Genomic DNA, 23,486 nt, shown 5'->3' on the forward strand with positions numbered 1-23,486 from the left:
GCCATATAATGACTATTTATATGTGTAAAGTTTGCCTATAACCTATTGCACAGAATATCAATAGAGCGTGATATAAATTTCACACAAGGGACAGATGAACTGAAAGGGTCATTTTTAATATATTTGAGTCATGTTTTTACTCTCAAATTTTGTACATTACACATTACAGATATAGCTGCTATGGAGCCATATATTCAGAGAACAGCTCTCATCTTATAAATATGATGGAAACTTGTGCAACGTATGCATAAGAGGAACCAGTTAATCAAGGAGCGATAACCCAAACTGAATTATAATGTTATTTACACATGGACAAACAAGAATCAATGAGGGGGAAAAGTCCAAATAATGTATGTCAAAATTAAGTGGCAATGGAACAATATGAGGAGATGATTGAACTTTGAACTTTATAATGAAGTTTGGAGAAAGCAAGCCTTACCATAAATCACCTGCTTATTCAGTGTGAATTTAACATGGATGTACCAAGGGAATTGCTGTTCAACTTTTCTGCAGATTGCTTTGGACTATCAATGAAAGCCATTTTGGAACACTGTGGGCAAGAAAAGCCTGTGATGAAAACCAAGAGAAATGTCTGACAATCATTTTCGTCATCCTAAAAAAAGACTTATTAATGATCAATGGCACTTTGTTTGGATTCTGAGCCACCACTTTCTACAATGTTCAAATGTTGGGATTTGTGAGGGAGGTTCATCACAAGGGACCCTGGACTACCAAAAGCACAAGAATAATTCATATAGACCAGATCCCGTAACATTGGGTACTTGCCCGTTTCTGCTCTTTTTAGGTAAAGTAGGCTATGCGTAGACAAAGGGTTCTCAATTGAGAACACCTTAAGCTATTAAATGTGGATCTGAGGAGAAAACAACAGAGGAGTAAGGGCACTCTTAATTGTATTTTATGTTAATATTTTGACATCAAATCCGTTTATAACATGGTAGTCTTATTATCTCACTCAGGTGTGTAGGCATTTAAATGTGCATAAAGCAAACCTCCTGGACTGCTTTTTGAATCTCCATGATGAAGCCATGTGTATATGCTGTTAAAACTGAGACTCTGAACAGACTGAGAATACAGGTGTGCCAAAACAACTAACCTGTATTTTCACATCCGCTGTTACTGATACTGTATATCACCTGACATTTTCATAACCAATAACGCTTTTCAATATTAAGGGCTATACAACACACACGTGTTAGTGATACATACAATGGCTTATTCATGATTACTTAAATTACTTATTAATGTAATTATTTGCAGAAAGATATAGTTCGCAATTATTTACAAAATGTAAATCTTGGATCGGTCCTTTGCTGAATGATTCTGACCTCTGAAAAAAACATCCACGTCTCATTCATTCACTTTACAAATTAAACATTATCATAATCAGCATTATCATACAAAGTAAATCTACAAACTGATCGTCTTTTTGTCATAGATTTTATACCTCTTGGTTAAATTTCATTGTAATAAAGTATAAATTACAGACCATTTGCATATTATGACTCCGAGTAAATATGTTCAGGAGTAGTTTATATTACATCAGAAGAGGATCGATGGTAACGTTCATTTAACTTTTCACTGGAACTAGTGTGTATCTTAATAAAATAGGAATAAAACATAAGGACAATCTTCCTAACAGCTCTGTAATACTTAGGTGTTTGTTATTGTCATTACTACGACAGTTAATATTATGGTTATTGGTGATTATCTTGTTGTTATGGTTATCTTATGATTATGATGGTGATTTATTTCCTCTGTGGTTTTAGAGTGTTTTTTGTTTTATATATCTTTCTCATGAAATTCTTTTGAAATTATGAGTAGAAAATAGAAGCACAAACTTTAAATCCACTCATTTGCCAATTCTTCGTGCATTCCTAATGATGAGGAGTGCCTTCAAAACTTCTTAGTGTGATGTCATATTGTAATTGTTCTGAGCCTGCAAATGTCATTCCGTGTTGCAGACATCACAATGGGTTTATAAATGATGTCATAGGTTGTTTGTTGTATGTATGTAACTGAATGTCTTATTTTGTTGATTAAGTAAAATATAATTTTTTAAAATGTTTATTTCAGGGACAATTAGAATCAATTTAGTATTTTCTTGTCATAAAAATCTGTAGCAATGTCTATTCAGTTTTGTATTCACAAGCCATAATTATGAAAAGTTTATGAAATTTCTTTACAAGGCTTATTACTGCAGAAAATAACAAACACTGGATGTGCAAATAAAGCCCTGAAGCGTTTTACAAGGTTGGTAGCGAACAATGGAATGTGCATTGATCGCACAGGCAAGCAAGACAACGAAGTACATAACGGTATAAGAATGTTTAAGGATGTGCAAAAGCAGAATACCTGTTTGAGTAAATCACTTAAAATCAAGGTTAAACCCAATTATATTTACATTTAATTTACTATTATAACAAATGTCCTCGAGACATAAATATTTATTGAATCCTCAACTGAATAAATCTGAAGAATAAAATTAATGAAACTTTTGCCTTAAATGTCAGTAACATACATAAACACTTGAATTATGTATTGTATACACTTTAACACATGTATTCGTCAATTTGTGTATTATTTATTATGCATTATTTAAATATTTATGACAATCTTACATGAAACATCAGGATAAAAATAAGGCTAGAAATTCCAAGGCAGCCATTTTGATAAGGACCAGAATGAATTTGAGCTGTCAGTATGCGATAAAATGGCCACTATAAGACCTCGTAAGGTGAAAACATGAAACTAAAGGCAATTAAAAAAAATGGAGACCGAATGGATTATATTATATTCAATTTTATAACAATATTTATCTAGTTGTATGTCGAATGTACCCCGTAGTCCTGAAATAGGTTATTGCTAGCTCGCTAACAACAAAATTGACCACCACCACCACAACACACCAAAACGCTTATTTCAACCGAACGCTAAACGCATTCAATCAAACGTTACATTACGCAATCAGAAAGGCACGAATCCTATTGTTATTATGAGGCATAGACATACAAAAGAATGCGACCATTACGTGTTCTTGTTTCTGACAAATACAACAACAAATCTCGATGACAACAAAAACACAGTGGACAGAAGTCAGGGTAGCCGGAAGTGTTACAAAGTCCGGAAACGACCAATGTTGAACGCTCCCACGTCACTCGTTCCTATATAAAACACCAATATAGACCGTCCAAAATATTTTAGCCGACAAAAAAGAAAACTAAAATATTAAAAAATAACAACAACTAAAAAAACATAGGTCGTAATATGGTTTGATAAAATATGCACAGGATACAACTACGATAAGTTCTTCAATGTGAGAGACGCTCGCGGTCTCATGCTATGATCGCAGCACAGTTGCAGTGGAGTCTGCTAGTTAGCTGTAGCTAAAAGGCTAACCATTGGAAAACAGCGCGCAGAGCTGCTGGGGTGCATGAGCGAGGGGGCAGGGTGGGAGAGAGAATAGCAGGCCCCGTTCATCTTGACCAGGCTAAAAGATGGATGCATAGGTAAAAAGGCCTATTTTATTGTCTCGACTTTATTGCCATTATGATGCATATACTTGGGCAACATTAACGACCGTTTAGCTCCTGCAGTATCCGGCTTGCTGTTGTTAGTTCGCGCATCACATACCGACTGCAAGCTTAACTGAGCCCCTTTGCTTAATATGTTGTATTAGCCAGCTGTTTTGCATGCTAACATGTTACACATAGCAACAGCGCCTGAAGATTTCGCGTCCATTAATGCGGCGAAGATCATTTTTCCAAAGTATAACTGACATTTTATTAAATTTTCTTGATTTGTAGACCATTTTCCGTTACTTCTTTGAGTGTATCCAAATGCAGATTTTATTTTCTTCAGTGATACGCGGTGCATTCAAAAGATAATAAATACGAGAAATTCACCTTTACCCCAGCAATTCACACTGCACTTAGCATCTTTTCCGCACAACTGCTGAACCAATGTAAGATGAAGTGATATGAAACACTCGATTAAATATAAGACGCGTTTTAATATGAGAAAATTGTGAAAACATTTTAGATATGATTCAGGCTGTCCTGCTTTTTTTCGCGAACCTCTGCGAAAACATTTTACACTAAGTTTGGTGTAGTATCAGATGTGAATAGAATATGACACTAGTGCTGTTGTTAATTTCATCTTTGCAAGAAACGAATATCAGTTGAGCATGACGACTGTTTATAATGCTGTCATTAAGATGTGGCTGATTTATTAGATGTAATAGTAGAACACTTTATAATAAACATGAATAAAAATACTATTTTGGACAGAATTGTAAATGTTTGTTATTTTAAATTTTCTTGTCAATATTAATTATTTGATTTTAATCATTCTTTACAACAACTTTTATACTATTAGCATTTTCATTGAATAGGCCTATTACAGTTTTGTGTGTTGAAAAAGCTGAAATGAGTTGTTATTGCTGTTATATATTATTATTGTGTAAAGATTAGCTTGTTTTTATGTTTCAAATTAATTGTATCAGTCTCTGTGTAAAGTGGGTAATTTAACACATCACTCTGTTTTTCTTGCAGTAAGGAGAGAAGAGACAGAAAGGAAATTGTTACAGCTCACGAGAATGGTGAAGGAGGATTTTGCTTTCAACTATGAAAAAGAGAATATGGGAAATATATTAACTGACACAAGGAAACAGAGATTTAAGCCACTTTTCCCAAGAGTGAATGAAGAATGAATAAATATTGATTGAAATGAAGCCCATGGAATGTGGAGGATCAATCCAATTCTAGTATGGTCATGAACTGAAAAAATGTAACCAAGCAAGTGGAATTTATTTTTCACTCTAAGCAAACTACATGAAGCACTTAAATGCCCTTCCAAAAGTGTGAACATAAAATTGTCACATTTTTCTACCATATTTTTTTGCACTCTTAACGGAACATTTGTACTGAAATGTTGATACCAAAAGTGAATTATTCAATGTAACTGTGAATATATGGAATCCATATGAACTAAACAATATAACTGGGATTATGTGGAATTCAAGTGTTGAGACTGAATGGAGTCGAGTCTGTTCTTTCCACAGAGTGACATTACCAGCCATTAAGAAATAAAATACAGATTTATAGCTCCAAACACAATGAACAGTTCAACATATTCAACAGTTTTATGCAGAAATTACAAATTCATGACACAATCAATACAAAAATGTCTACAAGTTGCCTCCCTGGACTACTTGGCCAAAGAAAATGGAACACATGGCATTATTTTTAAACGAAATACCTTCAGTAGCATGAAAAGTACTAATGAAATGGAAGTTGAAGTGCCAGCCTGCTTATGAGGTTGCTCAGTTTTTAATATCGCTTCTGACTTTTCCAACCAAAACGCATTAAGAACACAGTGAAAATATTGTTGCTGCTCATAGAGCAGATGGTGTTGCCTTTGTGCACCCATGCTTCAGTGACTGGGAGATGTACCAGTTTGGAAAATACAATGTGGACATCATAGAGATGCTGAGTGGACACCAGGCCCATCAGTTTAAAGGTCTTGGATTAGAGCGACAACTTCAACACCAACAGCAAGTACAGCTTCACCAACACCAGTTACAGCAGCAACAACAGCAGCAAAGTGAAACGTCTGGGTCACTTTTTTCGGGACTTGGCTTAGGCCCGCTACAAGGATCTAGAGGCAGTGCCTTTTCAGATTCTGCATCACTTTTTGCAAAAATGAGCGCACCTCCCCCACCTCTGCAACAGCAATCTCTTTCATCATCCTCTCAGAGTTTAAGGAAATCAAGCAAAATGTCTGGTGGCAGTAGTAGTGGTGGAAGTCACGTGAGTGGATATCCCCAGTTTTTACGCTCATTTCATCCAACTGAGGCAGCCCTTGCACAAGAGCAGCTGCACTCAGGAGTTGGACGATTTGATCATTTTGCTAGCAGTAGTGGTAGTGGAGGACTGGTTTCATCTGTTCCACCGCCCCCACCCCCATTGCATCCTGGCCTGTCAGGACCTCAGGCATCCCCTGGGCCATCTTCCTCCTCCCCATCTCCATCAAGTTCTGTTTCAACCTCCAATAACCCTCCCAGTAGTAGTGCAGTAACTACCTTAGGTCATCAGCTGGCAGGATCTCAGTCTGATGCCCGGAGCCTCCATCAACAGTTTAGCTGCATGTTAGCGGCAAATCAGTATTTCCTTTCTGGAGTACCAGCCAATTCCAGTCTAGAACAATTTTTAGTTCAGCAAGGCAGTCACAACCATCTTGGTCTTGGTCTGGGCCAAACTGCATTAGAGACAAGTTCAGCTCTTGCTCCACCCCCTGCTCTTCATTCTTCACACACCCATGGTCATTCAGCCACTTTATCACAACCCCAGCATCCAACGCCACAGCAGCAGCAACTGCCATCTCACACCCTGTCTCACCCTCACTCGCATCCCCACCACCCACTGCACTCCTCCCAGTCCTCTTCACTAGGAAGTTTTGACTTCCAAGGAATCCCAGTACTTTCCTCCAACCAGCTGGCATCTCTGATGCAACAGGAAGCTGGTTTACCCCTTCCTCTTCCTTTACACCTTTCTTTATCTAAAGAGGAGGGAAAAGCGTATAGTACTGGAGGAGGTGGAAGTGGAAGCAGGCGGAAGAAAGCAATGGCTGGCTACTTGCCCCAGAGAAAGAATGATTGCAACAACAGCAGTAACAGTCACAGCTCTGAAAACCCCAACTCCAACAGTAGCACATCAGGGGGGCTCAACCAGGATAATACAGCAGGCTTGGATGGAGGTGGGGGTGTCGACTTGTCTGGTATTAGTGGAGACCCTCCTTCCCACCTAACTTCCTCATCCTCCACCTCTGTTGTCTCATCATCTTCTACATCAGCACCAGTCTTAGTGACAAATGGCTCTAAAACAGAAAACCATGGTTCCATGCCACCTCAGTCTCAGCCTGGACAAGAACACCTTTATCAGTGTGGAGAGTGTGGCAAAACTTTCACACATCTCTCCAGTCTGCGCAGGCACCTACGCAGTCATGAATTAACCACAGCTGGCACAAGTGGCACGAGACGTAACATTATAAACCCTGTATTGCATCCTGCTGATCCAACTATTCCCCACTCTACTCAAGAGGCATCAGCCTCATCTTCGTGTGCCAGTCCTGACAAGACGTTTCTTTGTTCAGAGTGTGGCAAAGGTTTCAAGAAAAAGGGACACCTCCTTCAGCATGGTGTTATACACTCTGGGGCGCGGCCCTATGCGTGCACAACTTGCAGTCGTGCTTTCAATCGTCGTGAGTCACTCACCCGCCATGAAAAGATACATGAAGAGAAACCGTTCCGCTGTCCAGCTTGCGGTCGCTGTTTTCGGGAAAGTACTTCCCTTTTAAACCATGCAGCTTCAGGTACCTGTGGAAAATCAGGACGTACACCAAGATCTAAGCATGAAAGTAATGTAGTTGAAAGCAAGAGCAATAAAGCTGGGGGCTCCCAAGATGGAATAGCAACTAATGCAGCGGGTGAGTAACGTATAGCGAAGTGTATATTTTTAGTAAACCCAATCAAAGTCAAAACTTTCATTAGACTCTGATGTGAAAATTTGTGTGCATAGCATTATTACTGTTTAGTCTGTTGTGCAGGTTCTTACCGGAGCGATGGCTTCACTGATGACTACAAGGACCAACGCTCTCAAGGGAATATGTACTCTGGAACGTCTTCATGTAGTGGTGGCAGCATGACAGGGCCTGCACTTAGGAAGGCACCCTTAGCTCCTACTCTGCATCCACACCCACCAAACCAAAACCAGCAACATCATCACCAACAGCCACACCTCCCACTTTCATCTCTGCTGGATGATTCTGAAGATGACGTCACTAGTTCGGTCAACAATGCCATTTCTGCCATCACTGCTGCAGCTGCAAATTGTATGAGCAGTGATCTTTCTCATAGTGGAGGTAGAGGGGATGATCGAAGGGACATCATCGGTGGTTTGCTTGGAGGTCTGGGTCTTGGGCCCCTTAGTTCACCTAGTGGTCCATCATCTACATCTGGTCTGGAGAAGTCCTACAGGGCTAACGCTAGCCAGAGTACAGCGATCCTCAACCAGCAGCTAAATCAGCAGGCCCCTCTTGGAAAGCCCAAGCGCCCTCGTAAGCCCCGCAAAAAAAAGGAACCTGGTGCAGTTGGTGTTGAGGCTCCTAAAAGACAACAGTCCACTCACAGACCAGGAGAGCCTGGTGGAGATATTAGACCGTATTTGTGCAGTGTCTGTGGTCGAGGATTTGCAAGGAGAGAAACATTGCGAAGACATGACAGAATACACACTGGAGAAAAACCCCACCATTGTACTGTCTGTGGCAAGTACTTCAGAGAGGCATTTCATCTCAGTAAGCATCACACAGTGCATACTGGCGAGAAAAACTACAAATGCCTCCTCTGTGGTAAAGACTTTGGATATGCTCAGAGCCTTAAAAGACACGGCAAGCTACATCAGAAAGGAGAACTGGAAGAAGTGCCAACAACACCAGGTGGGGAAAACCTTAACAGCTATACATCCCCTGGTGGCAGCTTGATTCAGGGCGGTCAGGGCAGCTCTTCGTCATTCTATTCTTACGTTCAAGACATAAAACCGCAGACATCAAATGCACAGCCCCCTCCTAGACTGTACACATGTGCTATATGCTGGAAATCATTCCGCCATCACTTTCACTTGACCGCACATCACCAAACGGTTCATGAGGGGGGTGGTGAAAAGCTGTTTTCTTGCGAAATCTGTGGAAAGGCTTTTGCATACTCAAACAGCCTTACAAGACACAGGCTTTCACAGCATGGCTTAACACGGACTGGCCAGGCAGTCGCTCAGAGGTGCACAGGGGAAGACAGCAGTGTCGGTGGTTCAATGTCCGAAAACGAAGCTGCTACAAATGCTTTGCTTCAGCTTGCACCACCAAGTAGCACACATGGCGAACAACAGTCTCATGGTGGTGTTCTTCACAGCCAGACTCCACCCCAACCACAAGCTGGCTACTCACCTTTCTTCTACTTGCCTGATTCCAATACATCGCACCCTTCCTCATCCAATACCTCAACTTATTCCCATTCTCTGCCCTCAAGCCTTCTTTGTAACCATCAGCAACAACACACCGGGGTAAAGGGTGAGCCCATTTACCAAACTGGTCACGGGCATACTCTTAATACAAACCTACCTGTGCATCCGCTTGCCTTGTCTCTATCAGAGCCACACCAACAGCACCACAACCCCCAGCAACATTCGGCTGAGATTCAATCTACACACCACTCAACTTTTCAAAGCCAAGACGAGCTGAGGAGACGAAAGAAAAAAAAAAAAAGACGGGAAGAGAGAGGGGAGATAGGCTACAAATGGACCCCCGCTGCAAGAGTGGAGAGAGAACAGGTGGAAGTCTCACTTGGGGAAAGGCAAAAAAATGAAAGGAGGAAACTACCGAGGCGGAGGAGGAGAGCGATTCACAGGACACACCGCAAAATTAAGGAGCGCATGGCTGTGCTTGTCCGAATTCGACGAGGACGTGGAGGGAGTGCTGTATATGAACTGGGCCTTCCAGGTGGACTAAAGCTTAACCGTTTGCGTTCTCTCAAAGTTCCTCTAAAACGAAAGTCATGCCCCCTTTGTCTTGGACCTACCTTCTCACAACAGGCAGCACTTAAAGTTCATATAGCAGCTAGACACTGTCCCAGAGTGAGTGGCCTTCAGCATCGTTTGCGATGTCCAGTTTGTGGAAAACAGTCTCGCAAGTTCCTCTCAGCCCTTATTCACAGAAGCTCCCATTTAGCCAACAGAGCATTTTCTTGCAAACATTGTCCCTGTCGTTTCTGGAATGCCATGCTCCTCACAAGGCACAAAAAGGTGTGCCGGGGAACTCTGGACAGTTTTAGACGAGAGAGGGCTCTTTGTGTGAAATTAGTGATGGGATCAACCTACAGAAGGTTTGAGTGTAAAGGGAACTCTTCAGCACTGCATATGGATTACAGTCAATAAACATTTTCTATGTTGAGGTAGAGAGGACATACGAAATGAAATATTATTGGATTTTTCATGTACTCATTTAGTCTTTGACTTTGTCTATGTGAGAGCTTCTTTTTCTCTTTCAATCAGTACATTTTCTCTTGTAATGTGGACCCCTAAAATGAAGACCCTCAACAAACTCACAAAAGATTCAAAGGCTTTCAGCAAATTTAAATCCTATACCACACCAATCGTCTGAGAGAACACTTTTGTTAATATTGAAATTACCCTTCTGTACTTGGCTGGCAATAGATAAAGTCTTAGTGATTTGACTAATACTGTGCTTTATCCTAACAGTTGGCTATTCCTCAATAGTGTTCCTCAACAAATGTTCTGTAGAATTCTTTTGTCTTTAATATATATTGTGTTTTTGATGTTCAGCAAGTGTGGAGATTTTGTTTATGTAAAAAGTGCATTTAGTAGTCAAAGGATGAAAGAAGGGTCCTATTAAGGTCCCAGTGTTTTGTTTAAAGAAGTATTTAAATGCATGTTGGACATGAATGTCCATGTGTTGAAAGGTCAGTTTGAGTCTGTGGACTCTGGTGGTTACATGACAACAACAATTAAAAATGTATTCGCTCTTAATGGATGAATTTAAACTAAAGCATCATAACACGGTAAATAACAGTTTATAATAACAAAAAAATGTGTCCAATAATTTGCCCTGTTTTGATTTATTAATTGTTTGGAATGAATACTAGCAGTAGGATGGTTATGCCGGCACTTAACAATTCAGCATAACTAGTCTGAGGACAAAAAAATATGTATTTATATGTAAATTGACTTATTGTTTGCCCTAAATTAACTTTGGGCAAAAACCATACCAAATTGAGACAATTAAAAAGTGCATTTTATTGGTAGTACAGCGTAGCATTCATGTATAGAGTATAAACGAGAAAAGGAAAGAAATAAGTGTACTGTATTGTAAATTGTATCAACATTTTATTGTTTTTTAAGCAAAATTATCTTTTTATTATAGATACTTCAGGTAGAGTGATTGTAGGAGTTTCACTTTAGATCAGGTCTTGATTAAGTGTATTAACATGTGACAGTCTGTCCACTTGCCAACTATGATCTTAACCCATGTACTTTTAGTCACCTTTTATGTAGAGATGCCAAACTACATAGCCTCTTTTTCTTTAAAAGAAGTAATAAGTGCGTTTCTATCACTTTATTTACACATAAGCTGTTTGTTTATAATACCCAAGCATTTAATAAAGTTTTAAAATATATCCTCATACATTCTGTGCATATTATTTGATGTTTGTTTCCTGATTTAGTTAGTATTTGAAGGTATATTTTATTGTACAATATTTGTACATTTGCGGCACAAGTGTCACAAACCACCACACGGTCCATTTGGTGTGTTTTATGCTCCCACTTTTTACGTATGTGTCTAGGTTCTCCCAGGTAAAAACTCAGCTTTGTGTGCCATTTATGCTATAAAAGTTATGTAGCAATTACTCATTCTTAGGTATTTCCAAACAAACCCATATAAACTTTCTTCAGTGGAACACAAAATTCTGAAGCCTGAAACTGCTATTTTCCATGTTCACCAGATGGTGGCAGCAGGGGATCCTATGGAGTTTCAGGAGTGCACCTATCAAACAGATTTAAACGCAGCTAGTGGGAGGAAAACAAGTACACTGGGTGCTAGTGTGCGCGTGAGGGGAGGCATGGAATGAATGTGAGAGGAATACTGGCCTAATGCTTTTCAGACAAACAAAAGAGGAAAGAGTGATAGAAAAATGAACCGTCCGCAGCAGATGTCTTTTAATATTTTTGTTGTTTGAAACCCAGTGCTTTCATTAGAATCCCTTTATTAATACCATTTTCTGTTTTTAATAATCACTGAAAAGCAGATAATGTAACAGTTAATTTTTAAATAAATCAATAGGGAATAAGCATTATAATACTTTGATACTCTCGTGAGGCTGGGTTCACCAGGTTCAGCCCTAAGCAAATTTGTTTCCTTCATTTCTGAATCTTTTGTGGGTGTGTGCGCCTGGATACACGCTGTGTCTGAATTCTCACGCGGCCGTAGCATCGGTGGGATCTGTGGGCGGAGCGCTATTCTCAACAGTAGCCAATGGCGGGGCGAGAAGGGAGGAGTTTGCCTGTCGCTCAGCCAATCGCTGCGATGTATACGCCAAGCTCAGGCGCGTCTCCGCGTGCGAGCACCATGTGCCCTGGAGAGCGCGTCTGTTTCTGAGAGTCAACGTGTAGTTGATGTGTCTTCTAGACTCATGCTCACGTTTCCCGCGGATTACTACTGAAGTGAAAAAGTGTGCTCATTCCTTTGACATTTTTCCACAGCAAATGGGCAGCTCTCTGATAATCATGCAGACCAGAACAAGGAGGACATAAAACGCAATCTTGTTTTAAAAAGGAAATTCGTGTTGTTTATATGTTATACTTTTGATGGTCTTTAAAACATTGAAACTGCTTTCTGGCGAATAAGTGACAACACGTGCGTGCTGTTGTTTGTTGCGGGACACAAGTGTCATCGGGAAAGCTGGGAATGAAGGTATCGACCGATTTGTTTTTAATCAGCGCTGTCCACCCCAGAGAAGCGTGCCTGTTACGAGGAGGTGTGTCTTGTTAATATGAAACGGTGACGCCCGCTGTGCCGACTTCGCGCTTCTGCCCGTGGGGGTGTGACGTCACGTGAGTGGCCCGTGTTCGTTCCAGCTGAGCGAAAGCCCGGACGGCTCGAGCTCAAAGCGTGCGGCAGCACACACGGATGAACAGAAGGAGGTTACCACAGGAGGAAAAGCGAGTGACTGAATAAAAAATAATAACGACAGCATCCAGCCGATAGCACTACGCAGCCGAAATCGACTCAGCAACACTTATTGTTTTTTCATTTGTTATTTGTGAGACGACGCAAGTTTCTTTGCTCCGTTATTATTTGTAATTGTTTGCGGCACTGGATTTTTATTCGTACATATTTGTACATTCGCAGTTGTTGTCTGCTGGGATCGTTGAATCCTGTTAATTTGTTTTTGTTGAACGGTGGACGTATTTTTAAAGTTCCACAGAAGCTCCCGAGACTTTCTGGAAATAGTGGGAATGCATATTTTTATCTACACGACGAGTCTACAATCAGATGCACTCAGAATGGCACACTTCAAATAAAGTCTTTCTTAATTAAAGGTAATTTTACTTGAATGAATGTTAAATGCATTAGTGCACGTGAGCCGCAGGTCTTTTCTGCTGTGTAACAAACAACGACAACGAACACTTGTGTTTCACTTAAATGTATGTTAACTCTTATAGAACTGCGAAGATTTTCCTTAATGCAATACATTCCATGTTGTTATGCTGGGCAAAGTGTTAATGTCTTTTCTGTATTGCTGTTTCCACTTTGAATCGTCATGTGATTGATCCGACGGTCGTTCATTAGTATTGAACCATCCAAGCATCTACCTGTCACTGGAGTTCAGTCCGGCGGACGTTGAATGATGGCCAGGCCGCTTTCACAGATCCTTCCCCCGGACCTGCCCTCTGCTGGAGCGAGCCCCCAGTTCGGTAACAGTAGCCAGGCAGGAGGCTTGATTGGAGGTGGGCACAACTCCACGGCAAACTTAAAGTCTCTCCTGCAACTTCCCGTGAAGGCTGACCAGCGCGTCAAAGACTGTTGTGAAATGAAGGGTGAGAAAAACACACCTGACAAGAACCCTACGTCTCAACATTTTGTTTTGATTAATGCTCGTGTCCATTCAGTAAGTCTAAATTTCATATTAATAGTCAGCAGTCAAGTTAGTTTCATCATTACTGTGTTTTTGTTTGTAACTGTAAAATGGCAGGGTGATGTGTAATTCCACAACATACCAATTAGACAGGACATCACATGGGACTTAGATGAAGCGATAAACAGGGCTGGGCCATTCAGCCTCTTAGCTCACCTCCCAGGTACTTTAAGGTCATCTATTGGCTAAGCCATTCTGTTTACAAGCCTGTGCAATGCTTTACAGCATAACCACACCAACAGAAGATTTCTTTCCACTGCTTGTCAATACAATATTGCGAATGTCACACAAGCTCCTGTGTATTGCCATACTGTAGTTACATAGTTATTTACTTAATCTCTAAACTTTGAATACAACATTAATACAAACTGACTTAATAGTTAATGGAGTATAGCAATCGCCTGACTAATTAGTAGGGATGCACAATGTATTAGTGGTATTGGACGATGATTGTCGTTTTTAATGTTATCGGTATGGGCCCGATAATAAGATCTGGCCAAAATATTAAAGCCGATAAATTATAAATCATTTCCTCCGGTTGAAGCACTTTAGGTGCACACAGTACAGTGTTCTTTCTGCCGTGATCATTTACTTTCTGCTAATAGCAAAACATTGTTGATGTAGGTTTGATGACAGTATGAATGTGTGAATTATAGCAAGAAAAACAGACAGTTTGAAGCAAATTGCTGTTTGAAGAATGTCTGTCTTGAGACCTGTTAGACATGTGACTATTAGCTATAGTAGCACAAGATGGTGCCGGTGAGCTTTTGGGATGCCAGGGTCGGCAAACTAATTTCCGGTCAAATAGCATTGTATGGGAAAAGGAGAATTTTTGGCTGGCAAATATGGGTGTTTTTTTAGATAAAATTAGGTAATATATTAGTGATATGACAGATCCTCTTTCCATTGCTGAGCACTTCGTTAAGCCAAAACAACGCGATAGTGTTATACGACCAGAAATTAGTCTGCCGACTCTGGTGTCGCAAAAGCTCACCAGCGCCATCTTGTGCAACTAGCCCATTAAGAACAAACATGATTTTTTCATTAAATGAACACTATACCAGAAAAGTTGAAAGGTTAAAGAATCTTTAACTAGTGTAAAGTTGTAAAGTGTGAAGTAGTGTAAAGGCTTGGTAAATGATTTAAAAAAAACTAAATGTTACCTTGTTTTCTGCAGTCAATGTTTTAAAATAAAATCAGTTGTCCACTTTTTGCCTTTTGTTTCAGGCTTCGAAAAAATGGATTATTATTTAGATACTGTATCGGCCAACATATTGGTTATTGGCTTCTGATGTTAAAAAATGATCAGTTATTGTTATCTGCCAAAATGTACATATCGGTGCATCCCTATTCCCTACTAATAAGTCTGGGGAAAAATCTTCTATTCATGTGTATATGGCATGATGCTGTTGTTTATCAGTATGACCATGTAAAACAATAATGCAGTTACTTTGGACACTGTGATAGTGTTATGTATGACAAATGATTCAACAATAGCCCTCACACTCGAGTAATTCTCTAGTTATTCTGCAAGAGACCTGATAGTATCAACATATATATTAAACTAGATGAAAACACTAACAAAACAGACTTTGCAGTTACATGATTGTTTTTATGCATGGTTAGTAAAACAGAATTTCTCAGAAATGTTCCACTTCATTCTGTCTTTACTGGTCCTGGCTTCCACACCACACTGTAAACACTGTAAAATGCCTGATTTAGCCTAACTTGTGTTGTTGTAAGATTGTAGACCCCACCCTACAGTCTCTCAAAACCCTAAATGTTTTAAAACAGAAACGTACAGAATTCAGTTTCAAAGCTTATATTTAAACAACTGCTGATGGTTGTTTTTCGCTTTGTCTTGTTGCACAGTCCCATTTTAGTATATTTTATCTTAACCGGTGGCACTACAGTATAGCGATTCACATGTGTTGCTATTCACATGCGTTGGCATGGCAGAGGTCATTCTCCCAAAGGGATGTGAAAGTTGCAGTGGAAGTGTTATTTTGTTCCTTACTAAGGATGATCAAATAATCTGAGAACCATCACAAGATCAGAAACGAAATCTAGCCTCTCCTAAAATCTGGAAATGGGTCCCAAGGAAATCAAATAAGTATGGGGGTAATTCTTTTTGCGTCTTACAGATCAGAACAAGAGTTAGCATAGTTTTTTTAAGATGAGCAAGGGTTGTAAAGTTAATCTTCCTTTAAATTGTATGATAAATGACAGCATTTTGTAATATTCTTGGATGTTAAATTCACCATGAAATCAATTTTTTTTATTTTTAATGGAATATTGCAATGATTTTTAAAAATGTTTTTTTATAAATGATGTATCCATTAAAAATGAATGTGCCGTCATAATCTTTGATCAAAAACATTAACCTCCCTCCCTCCAAACGACACCTCTTCTCTGCATGACTTATGTCTGGGGCTGGGGGTGGGACTTTACCGACAATGGCAATGGCAAGGCCTCCCATTTCCAAGGATCCAATCAATTACCAAAGGACTAAATCAATCCCCGCCCTACATTTTTTCCCACACCACTGCAACTTCTGTTTTATGCCGACTTTAAGTTGCATTATAATAAATTGAATCCTTTTTTTTTTTTTTAGGTAAGGACAGGTTGGATATTAACGAAGACTCTCTTGGTCGCTGTCCTCTGCGCAACGGCTGCAGCAATGGACTAGTTGCTGACAGCAACGGAGCAGGCACGGGCAGTTTCTCTAACCACAACAACAATTCTTTCCTGGGCCCGTTGCTATGGGAACGAACATTGCCATGTGACGGCGGTCTGTTCCAGTTGCAGTACATGGATCTCGAGGAGTTTCTGACGGAGAACGGCATGAGCAGTATGCACAGCACCTCCAACTCCACCTCCGCTCAGATACCATCCCAGAGCTCTCAGTCTGCCATCCCTAACCAGGGCTCCCAGTGCCTCCCCACCTCCCCCCCACACTGCTCCTCTTCCTCCTCACCGTCATCAGCCACCACTTCCTCCTCGCCATCGCTGCTCGGGCTGGACATGCACACGCCGCAAGGCATGATGGGAGCTGCAGACTGCTTGCACAGTGAGTTTGTTTTTGTAGCTCAGAGAATGACGTGTGTGAGATGAAGAAAAAGTACACGGTGTCCAGTTGGCACCACATGAGGTGTACACGGTTTAAGCACCTTCCTTATTCCGTTCCCAACATTTCCCTTGAATTTCTGCTTGTGTGCGGGTTGTTAAGTACCAGACTCTCTCTTGGGTGTGTGCTGCTGTAGTTTCAGAGCATTAATTGTGTGGGTGTGAATGTTGTTGTGACTGAATAGATGCTAATATGTGTGTATGTGCACGTCGCCGTACTTTGTGTGTTAAGAGCTTTTGGCGTTTTTGGGGAGTGAGTGTGACAGGGTGTGCGACTGTAGTTTTTTGTAAACAGATCCGAGTCGTGTTTTACAGATATTCGAACATTGTGTAGGTTTCTTATCCAAAACGTTTGGTTTGTGTGAGGCGTGGGTTGTATAAAAGGTGAGTTGGGGATTTGCATTCGTGTCTTTGTATACCATTGTTGTTTGTAAAGAATGGGACGGGTTTGAAATGTACATAAAGAACTTACAGTGGGGGAAAAAGAAGAGACGTGAATAAATAGCGAGTCAAAAGAAAAGAGAGGTGAATATTTTTTTGATATAGCCGAGAATGAAACTGAAAGGTTGGTAAGTAAACAGAGAATAAAGTGTGGAGACAAAGGTGAGCCAAACCAAAGAATGAAAGGGAGAGAAAGCGTGTGTGTGATTGAGCTGGCATGTTTTTAAATCTCTTCCTCTTCTCACACGCTTGGTCCATGTGCGCACACACCGTCACGTGCGGAGGCCGCGGCAGGCAGAGTGAGAGCGGGGACAGGGGAGGAGCTTTGTGTGGGAGTGTGTGTGTGAGTACAAGGGAGAGATTGAAAGATTGAGATGGAATGACTCCGTGTGGCTTGATACTGTACTTCCGATTAGACGTTTGTTTACATTTCTGGAGTAGCTGTGAAGGGAGGGATAGACAGACAGAAAGAGAGAAAGAGAGAGATCAAAAAAGCTATTGGTGTGTATTTCGTGTGTGATTTCAAAGCACAATGCCACACAGTCATCAAATCAAAAATATGCACAGATATGATATATTATATTACATTAAACATGTATGTGGCCACTGGGGTAGTTGACTTAACCAAGGTGTCTGTTTTGTGTGTCTGGCACTGTGCCAGGCAAGATAAAAGAAGCATTAAACTGATGTGCCTAACAGTCTGTATAGGAGCGCTTCTGTATAGGATGTGTGTGGGAGGACTCGGCGAGCGATGTTTTGTAAGGGCTAATGTGTATGGGGGTATATATGTGTGCGTAGGACTCAAGTCTATATTATTTCCATGCAGGTCCTGGTATGAGTGTGTGTGGTTGTTTTTGTGGTTGTTTAATGTCAGTGTGCCAGTGGGATATTAGATCTATATTTTTGCTTTCTATGATTCCTTTAACTGTGAGGTTTTCCTGTGGCTCAATTGAGAATAATGCTAACAACGGCAAGGTGACTGGTTCATCTCCCTACACAGATAAACATGTATAGCCATTTGCACTCGCTATACATAAGCCGCTTTGGATAGTAGCATGTGCCAGATTAATATAAATGTAATGTATCAATGTTAGGCTTTTGATACTTTTGTCTGTTTCTATAGCTTTAAGAGCTGTAAAATCTTATTTCTGCAATAATACAGAATCGTTATACATATTATGTAAGGGATGAAACAAAAACCACTATTAGAGTACTAGTAGCTAGTTATTATTTAAGTTTGGGAATACAAGAAAACCGTTGATTTGGGTCATACTGTCCTCTTGTGGCCACTTTGGGTACTGTTTTAAGAATGACAACTTGATTTAACAAAGGTGTCGTCTTCTTTCTGTATTCAGGCACACCGCCGGGTAGTTTGGAGCCGACGCCCTCACCTTCCTCCACCACCTGTCCACCACTCCCTACTTCGCCCATCATCAACAACAACAACAACTTGCCCTTTGACCCTGACCCTGCGGACGTTGCACTGTCAAGTGTGCCTGGCCAGGAGGCGTTTGACCCCCGCAGGCATTGCTTCAGCGAGGAAGAGCTCAAACCTCAGCCCATGATTAAAAAGGCTCGTAAGATGCTGGTCCCTGACGACCTGAAGGTGAGAACTCCACCACAAACATGCAGTATCACGTTATAGTCACAATCCATATAATTTGAACATAATAAACACTGGAAATTACTTTCTCATGCTGATGACACATAATGTAGTTTCTGACTAATTAATTACTGGTGGAACATGTTCATTTAATCCTGCTAATTTTATTGTTATTTATAGACTTTTGCATGTGCCTCTTTACATAACATGAACATGTGAACTGTTTGGCTCATAGATCTAATGACGCATTGTTGTGCAGCTATGTGTTTTCAAAGATAGTCCACACAAAAATACAAAGTTTGTCATGAATTACTCATCATCAAGTTTTTCAAAATCTGTATACAATTCTTTGTTCTGAGGAACACAGTGAAAGATATTTGGAAGAATGCTTGTAACTAAACAGTTCTTGGCCACCATTCACTACCATAGTCGGAAAATTGTTTTATGAATTTCTGTCTGTTGAACACAAAAGAAGATATTTTGAAGAACGTAGGAAAACAAACAGTTCTAGGGCACTTTTGACTACCATTGTCATTTTTCCAACTTTGGGTGCAGGCCTTAACAAAAGCTTTATGCGAAAACTGTATTGAGCATGTTTGCGTCAGTAGAAGAGAGTATCGTTCCTCAGTAGCTGTTTCAATCCACATATTTTTATGCCCATCTTGGGATATCAAGGTGTATGGAAACACCAGGATGCACACAAATTCAAAAAAATTGTGCAAAAGAGTTAAATATTTTTTTATTTGATAAGAATAAATGTGCAAAAACTTAGATGGTAACACATTTACAAAATAAATCCCTCGATTCACATCAAAAAAATGTTAAGATGCCTCACTGATCGGCAAAACAGGACTAACCAGCGGGATATTCCAATTTTAAATTCATAACTTTGGATGGAAACAGACAACAGTTAAAAAGGACCCATTACACATAGGGTCGGGTTTATTACATGCATAGTTTTAATATTATGAAGCAACAGAGAGAGTTTTATAAAGCATGTAAGATTTTTTTCTGACATTTTCACATTTGATTTCATTGGGGAATGGGTGGTATCTTAGCTTGTGTGATCATATCTAAATATTGAGGCAGATGTCTTGGAAACTCTGATTTTCAAATATCAGATCAAATTTTGTATAAAGGGCACAGCAGTCAAATTGAATCACAGTGTAGAGAGATTGACCTCTCCTCTGGGAGAAAATGATTTGAATACTTGAACAGGAAGCAACATTCTTTTATGATGTTGTATTTGTTGTTAAATGTAAGCTTTTAAAAGGAAGATGGCAAGCTAATTACAAAAACGCAGGTATTTTGATAAGCACTACGTTTTAAATGAATTAATACCATTTAAAAATGTAAAATTATAGCATTGTAGGAACTGCAAGTTATATTCATCATGTTTTTAACACAAGATTTGTGCATGATCTTCTTGTGAGATCTTACTGCTGCTTATTACTCTTGACAGAGTAGTGTGAACCACAGCCCTGTGTCTGGCACTTGTGACAGCCACAAAACCACAGCAGCACTTTGTGTGTAGTCCTAAACGAACCTCAGGCCTTCTAATGGTTCAAAGCCATTTCTCACTGGAATGTCATTCACAGCTGGGAAGACTACTGTACACATTCACTCACACACCAATCCACAACTCCCAGACACGGATGCAGTTTGCAAAATTCTCCACCTGTGATTGTGGCTTTATTAGAGATCCTACATAAACAATGTTTTCTAATTTAATCTTTGTGTAATAGGAACTGTTTGTTATAACCTCTCTGTTTTTCTTATTCTGTGTTTCCTCAAGGACGAGAAGTACTGGAGCCGACGTTGCAAGAACAACGAGGCCGCGAAGCGTTCACGCGATGCCCGTCGACTGAAGGAGAACCAGATCTCAGTGCGTGCCGCCTTCCTTGAGCGTGAGAACGCTGCACTCAGACAGGAAGTAGCCGACATGCGCAAAGAGCTCGGCCGGTGCCGGAACATCTTGAACAAATACGAGAGCCACCATTTGGATCAGTAAGAAGGAAAGGAGGAGAGGAAGAAAAGATCTGTAGGATATAAGATGATAGACGGAGAACGCAATGAACGTTTATATGATGACTCTGCTAAAGACAGAGGATGCAGAGAACTGCAGCCAATATATAGAATTGATATAAAGATGGCACAAGACCTGAGGTTTTAGACTGGAGTGAGAGAGATTGTCATCTCTCTTTAATTTTTGTTTTCTGTAAGGTACAATGGCAATGATTTTAATTATGGAGAGTTGTATATTTTTATACGATAGAAATATGATTCATGGGAAAAGGAACATTTTTAAATTTTTGTATATTTTCTATGTCTTTGAGGTGGGTTTTAAGCAGAAACAGAGAGATAGAGTGAACGGGTTGAGGTTTTACTTGTAATATAACGTTAGAAACAATCAGCACTTGGTTGAGGTATTTAGCTTGTGAATCCGAGCAAAAATGGGCAATTTGAGTTTTAGAAAAGAACTTTCTAGAGAAATTAGCTGTAAAGTAATGAGACAATATAAATTTGTATAGAAAAGTTGTTAATATACATACAGTACATTTATTCAAGCACTTATGTTGTGATTAACCTGATTTGGCAGAGATGATGGACAACCATGGAGGACAATGACAGGTGCATCTCAACTCTTTGGACAAACCATTTTCTACTGCTGCCATTTGTTATACTCAAAGAAAAGCTGAGTATATATTGGTAGTCAGAAAAATTAAGACTTGCATTAACTACAACACATTTTATTGGCATTTTTCTTATGTAAGGTGAATAGGATTTTTCCTGTTTTTTTCTCTTTGGTATCTTTCATCTACGATGTACTCTGACTCACGGTTACACAAAAAATCAACAGGAAACAACCAGGAGCCATCTGAGCGCCAGCAGCACAATGTGCGTCGTAACATCTCACGTGAACTTGCGGAGGCTGTTCTTGCTGTGCAAAAACAACATTTCGACCTCTGGATTGAAAAAATGGGCTCTTATTGTATAGAATGATTTTTTTGTATTGGATGTACAGGAATTTGCATTTCAAAACCGGTTGTTATGCATACAATAGTATGTTGCTTTTTTGCTGGTTTGCACCTGTATATGCAAACATATTCAAGCCAATGAGCTGTCTCACTTGTATTGGAATGATTTTGAATTTTTATCTGTATTGGAATTATTTTTAGTCTGATCACTAAAATCAGTCAAATGTTTGAAATTCCTTTTCAAAATCCTTTTGTTGGTTTGTTTTGTGGCTCATTTTTTTTCCGGTCACTCCTGATTGTTTCCTTAATGACCATTAAAGTACATTGCATATTATGAATTGTTATTATTATGATATTGACTTATTGCTCTGGTCATTATTACTGTTACAAATACGATGATTGAATTATTTCTGTTGTTGTTTTATGTTCCTTGATATTGTATACTTTTAATGTTCCTTTAAAAGAGAATTCACTCTTGTAAAGATTTTGTCACTTCCTGTTTATTGCATTCATTGTCAACACCAGCTGTAGAAGTGTTGCCATGACAGGCAGGTCAATTTGTATATCTGAGGAACACTTGAAAAAACTTGCCCTTGGCAATCAAGAACTTTGATTTCTCCCAAGTAAATGAGTTTTTGTAAGCATAATGGTACAGAGCCCCTTCATACATTTGCTTGTTTTCTCTTTTTGTGCATTTAGGTATTTGGGCAAATGCCTTTTTGCTCCTTAACCTGCCAACTGTTTTCTCATCAGTGACAGTATACTCACAGAAGACGAACTGTGGGTAATGTTGTCCTCACTTTCTGCACTTCCACATGTGGATGACTCTTGTGTTGTGACTCTTTGTTTTTTGATGTAGAAATGTCCTAATGCATCAGTGTACCAGCACTGCACCTAGCCAAAGTAATGCAGGGGAATGTAGTCTTTTCTCCAAGACCGCAAATAAACAATTGTCCTTACTCACTAAAAATAAAAAGCTGGTTATTTTCTGTCATGCATACTACGCCCTTTATTTTAATTGTTTTATAATTAAACGTGCTTGATAGTGTCAACCTGGAAGATGCTTGTTCTTGAATTTTACTTGGCATGTAAAAAAGCACCACATATACAGTAGATGTCCCTGGCTTGTTGAACATTAATGTGGTTAGTAGAACATTTCTCAGTCCCCCAGCTCAAACACAGCTCAGTTATTGCAGTCCAGAAGAGGATGTGGACATTGGAGACCAATATTTCAAAGCAATATGTTTCTGCTGTCCATCTGAAACCTTGCATCTCCATATTTTGTGATTTTTATTTTTTGCCATAAATCGTTAGTATTAGTCACTCTTTTGCCACTGGGTTTTGCAAATATCTTATCAATAAAAAGTTTTAAAAAGTGCTAGTCAACGTTGATAACACAGTATTTAATGATTTAAAAAGTACAGTGTTTTTTTCATGAAAAACAGAGAATTTGGACATCCAAGGTTTCAGAAGGGCAGCGACGATGTGCAAAAAGAAGAAAAGGCAAGAGGTGCAAAACAAAATTAAAATGCAAAAAGCCTTAAGTACAATTTCGTTT

At 39.7% G+C, this 23,486-nt stretch overlaps 2 protein-coding genes across 2 annotated transcripts; both read left to right on the top strand.

Annotated features, from left to right (window-relative positions):
- Positions 1-46: 46 nt before the first annotated feature.
- On the top strand, positions 47-10,408 carry si:dkeyp-69b9.6 (uncharacterized). The gene is made up of 3 exons (XM_057339449.1): positions 47-3,527; positions 4,572-7,503; positions 7,624-10,408. The coding sequence occupies exons 2-3, from the start codon at positions 5,466-5,468 to the stop codon at positions 9,999-10,001; spliced, it is 4,416 nt and encodes a 1,471-aa protein (XP_057195432.1). The 5' UTR covers positions 47-3,527; positions 4,572-5,465; the 3' UTR covers positions 10,002-10,408.
- A 1,819-nt stretch (positions 10,409-12,227) lies between these two features.
- On the top strand, positions 12,228-23,001 carry dbpb (D site albumin promoter binding protein b). The gene is made up of 5 exons (XM_057340356.1): positions 12,228-13,184; positions 13,435-13,682; positions 16,395-16,850; positions 18,703-18,953; positions 20,746-23,001. The coding sequence occupies exons 2-5, from the start codon at positions 13,490-13,492 to the stop codon at positions 20,959-20,961; spliced, it is 1,116 nt and encodes a 371-aa protein (XP_057196339.1). The 5' UTR covers positions 12,228-13,184; positions 13,435-13,489; the 3' UTR covers positions 20,962-23,001.
- The last annotated feature ends 485 nt before the right edge of the window (positions 23,002-23,486 follow it).

This window comes from Triplophysa rosa, linkage group LG8 (genome assembly GCF_024868665.1).
Source record: "Triplophysa rosa linkage group LG8, Trosa_1v2, whole genome shotgun sequence".
NCBI classification, from domain to species: domain Eukaryota; kingdom Metazoa; phylum Chordata; class Actinopteri; order Cypriniformes; family Nemacheilidae; genus Triplophysa; species Triplophysa rosa.

What these genes read in the sequence shown, in the direction of transcription:
- si:dkeyp-69b9.6 (XM_057339449.1), top strand. Translation starts at nt 5,466, where the DNA reads ATGTACCAGTTTGGAAAATACAATGTGGACATCATAGAGATGCTGAGT. An exon ending in AATAGCAACTAATGCAGCGG is followed by an intron (nt 7,504 to 7,623) that starts GTGAGTAACGTA and finishes TCTGTTGTGCAG; the next exon opens with GTTCTTACCGGAGCGATGGC.
- dbpb (XM_057340356.1), top strand. Translation starts at nt 13,490, where the DNA reads ATGATGGCCAGGCCGCTTTCACAGATCCTTCCCCCGGACCTGCCCTCT. An exon ending in AGACTGTTGTGAAATGAAGG is followed by an intron (nt 13,683 to 16,394) that starts GTGAGAAAAACA and finishes TTTTTTTTTTAG; the next exon opens with GTAAGGACAGGTTGGATATT. An exon ending in TGGTCCCTGACGACCTGAAG is followed by an intron (nt 18,954 to 20,745) that starts GTGAGAACTCCA and finishes TGTTTCCTCAAG; the next exon opens with GACGAGAAGTACTGGAGCCG.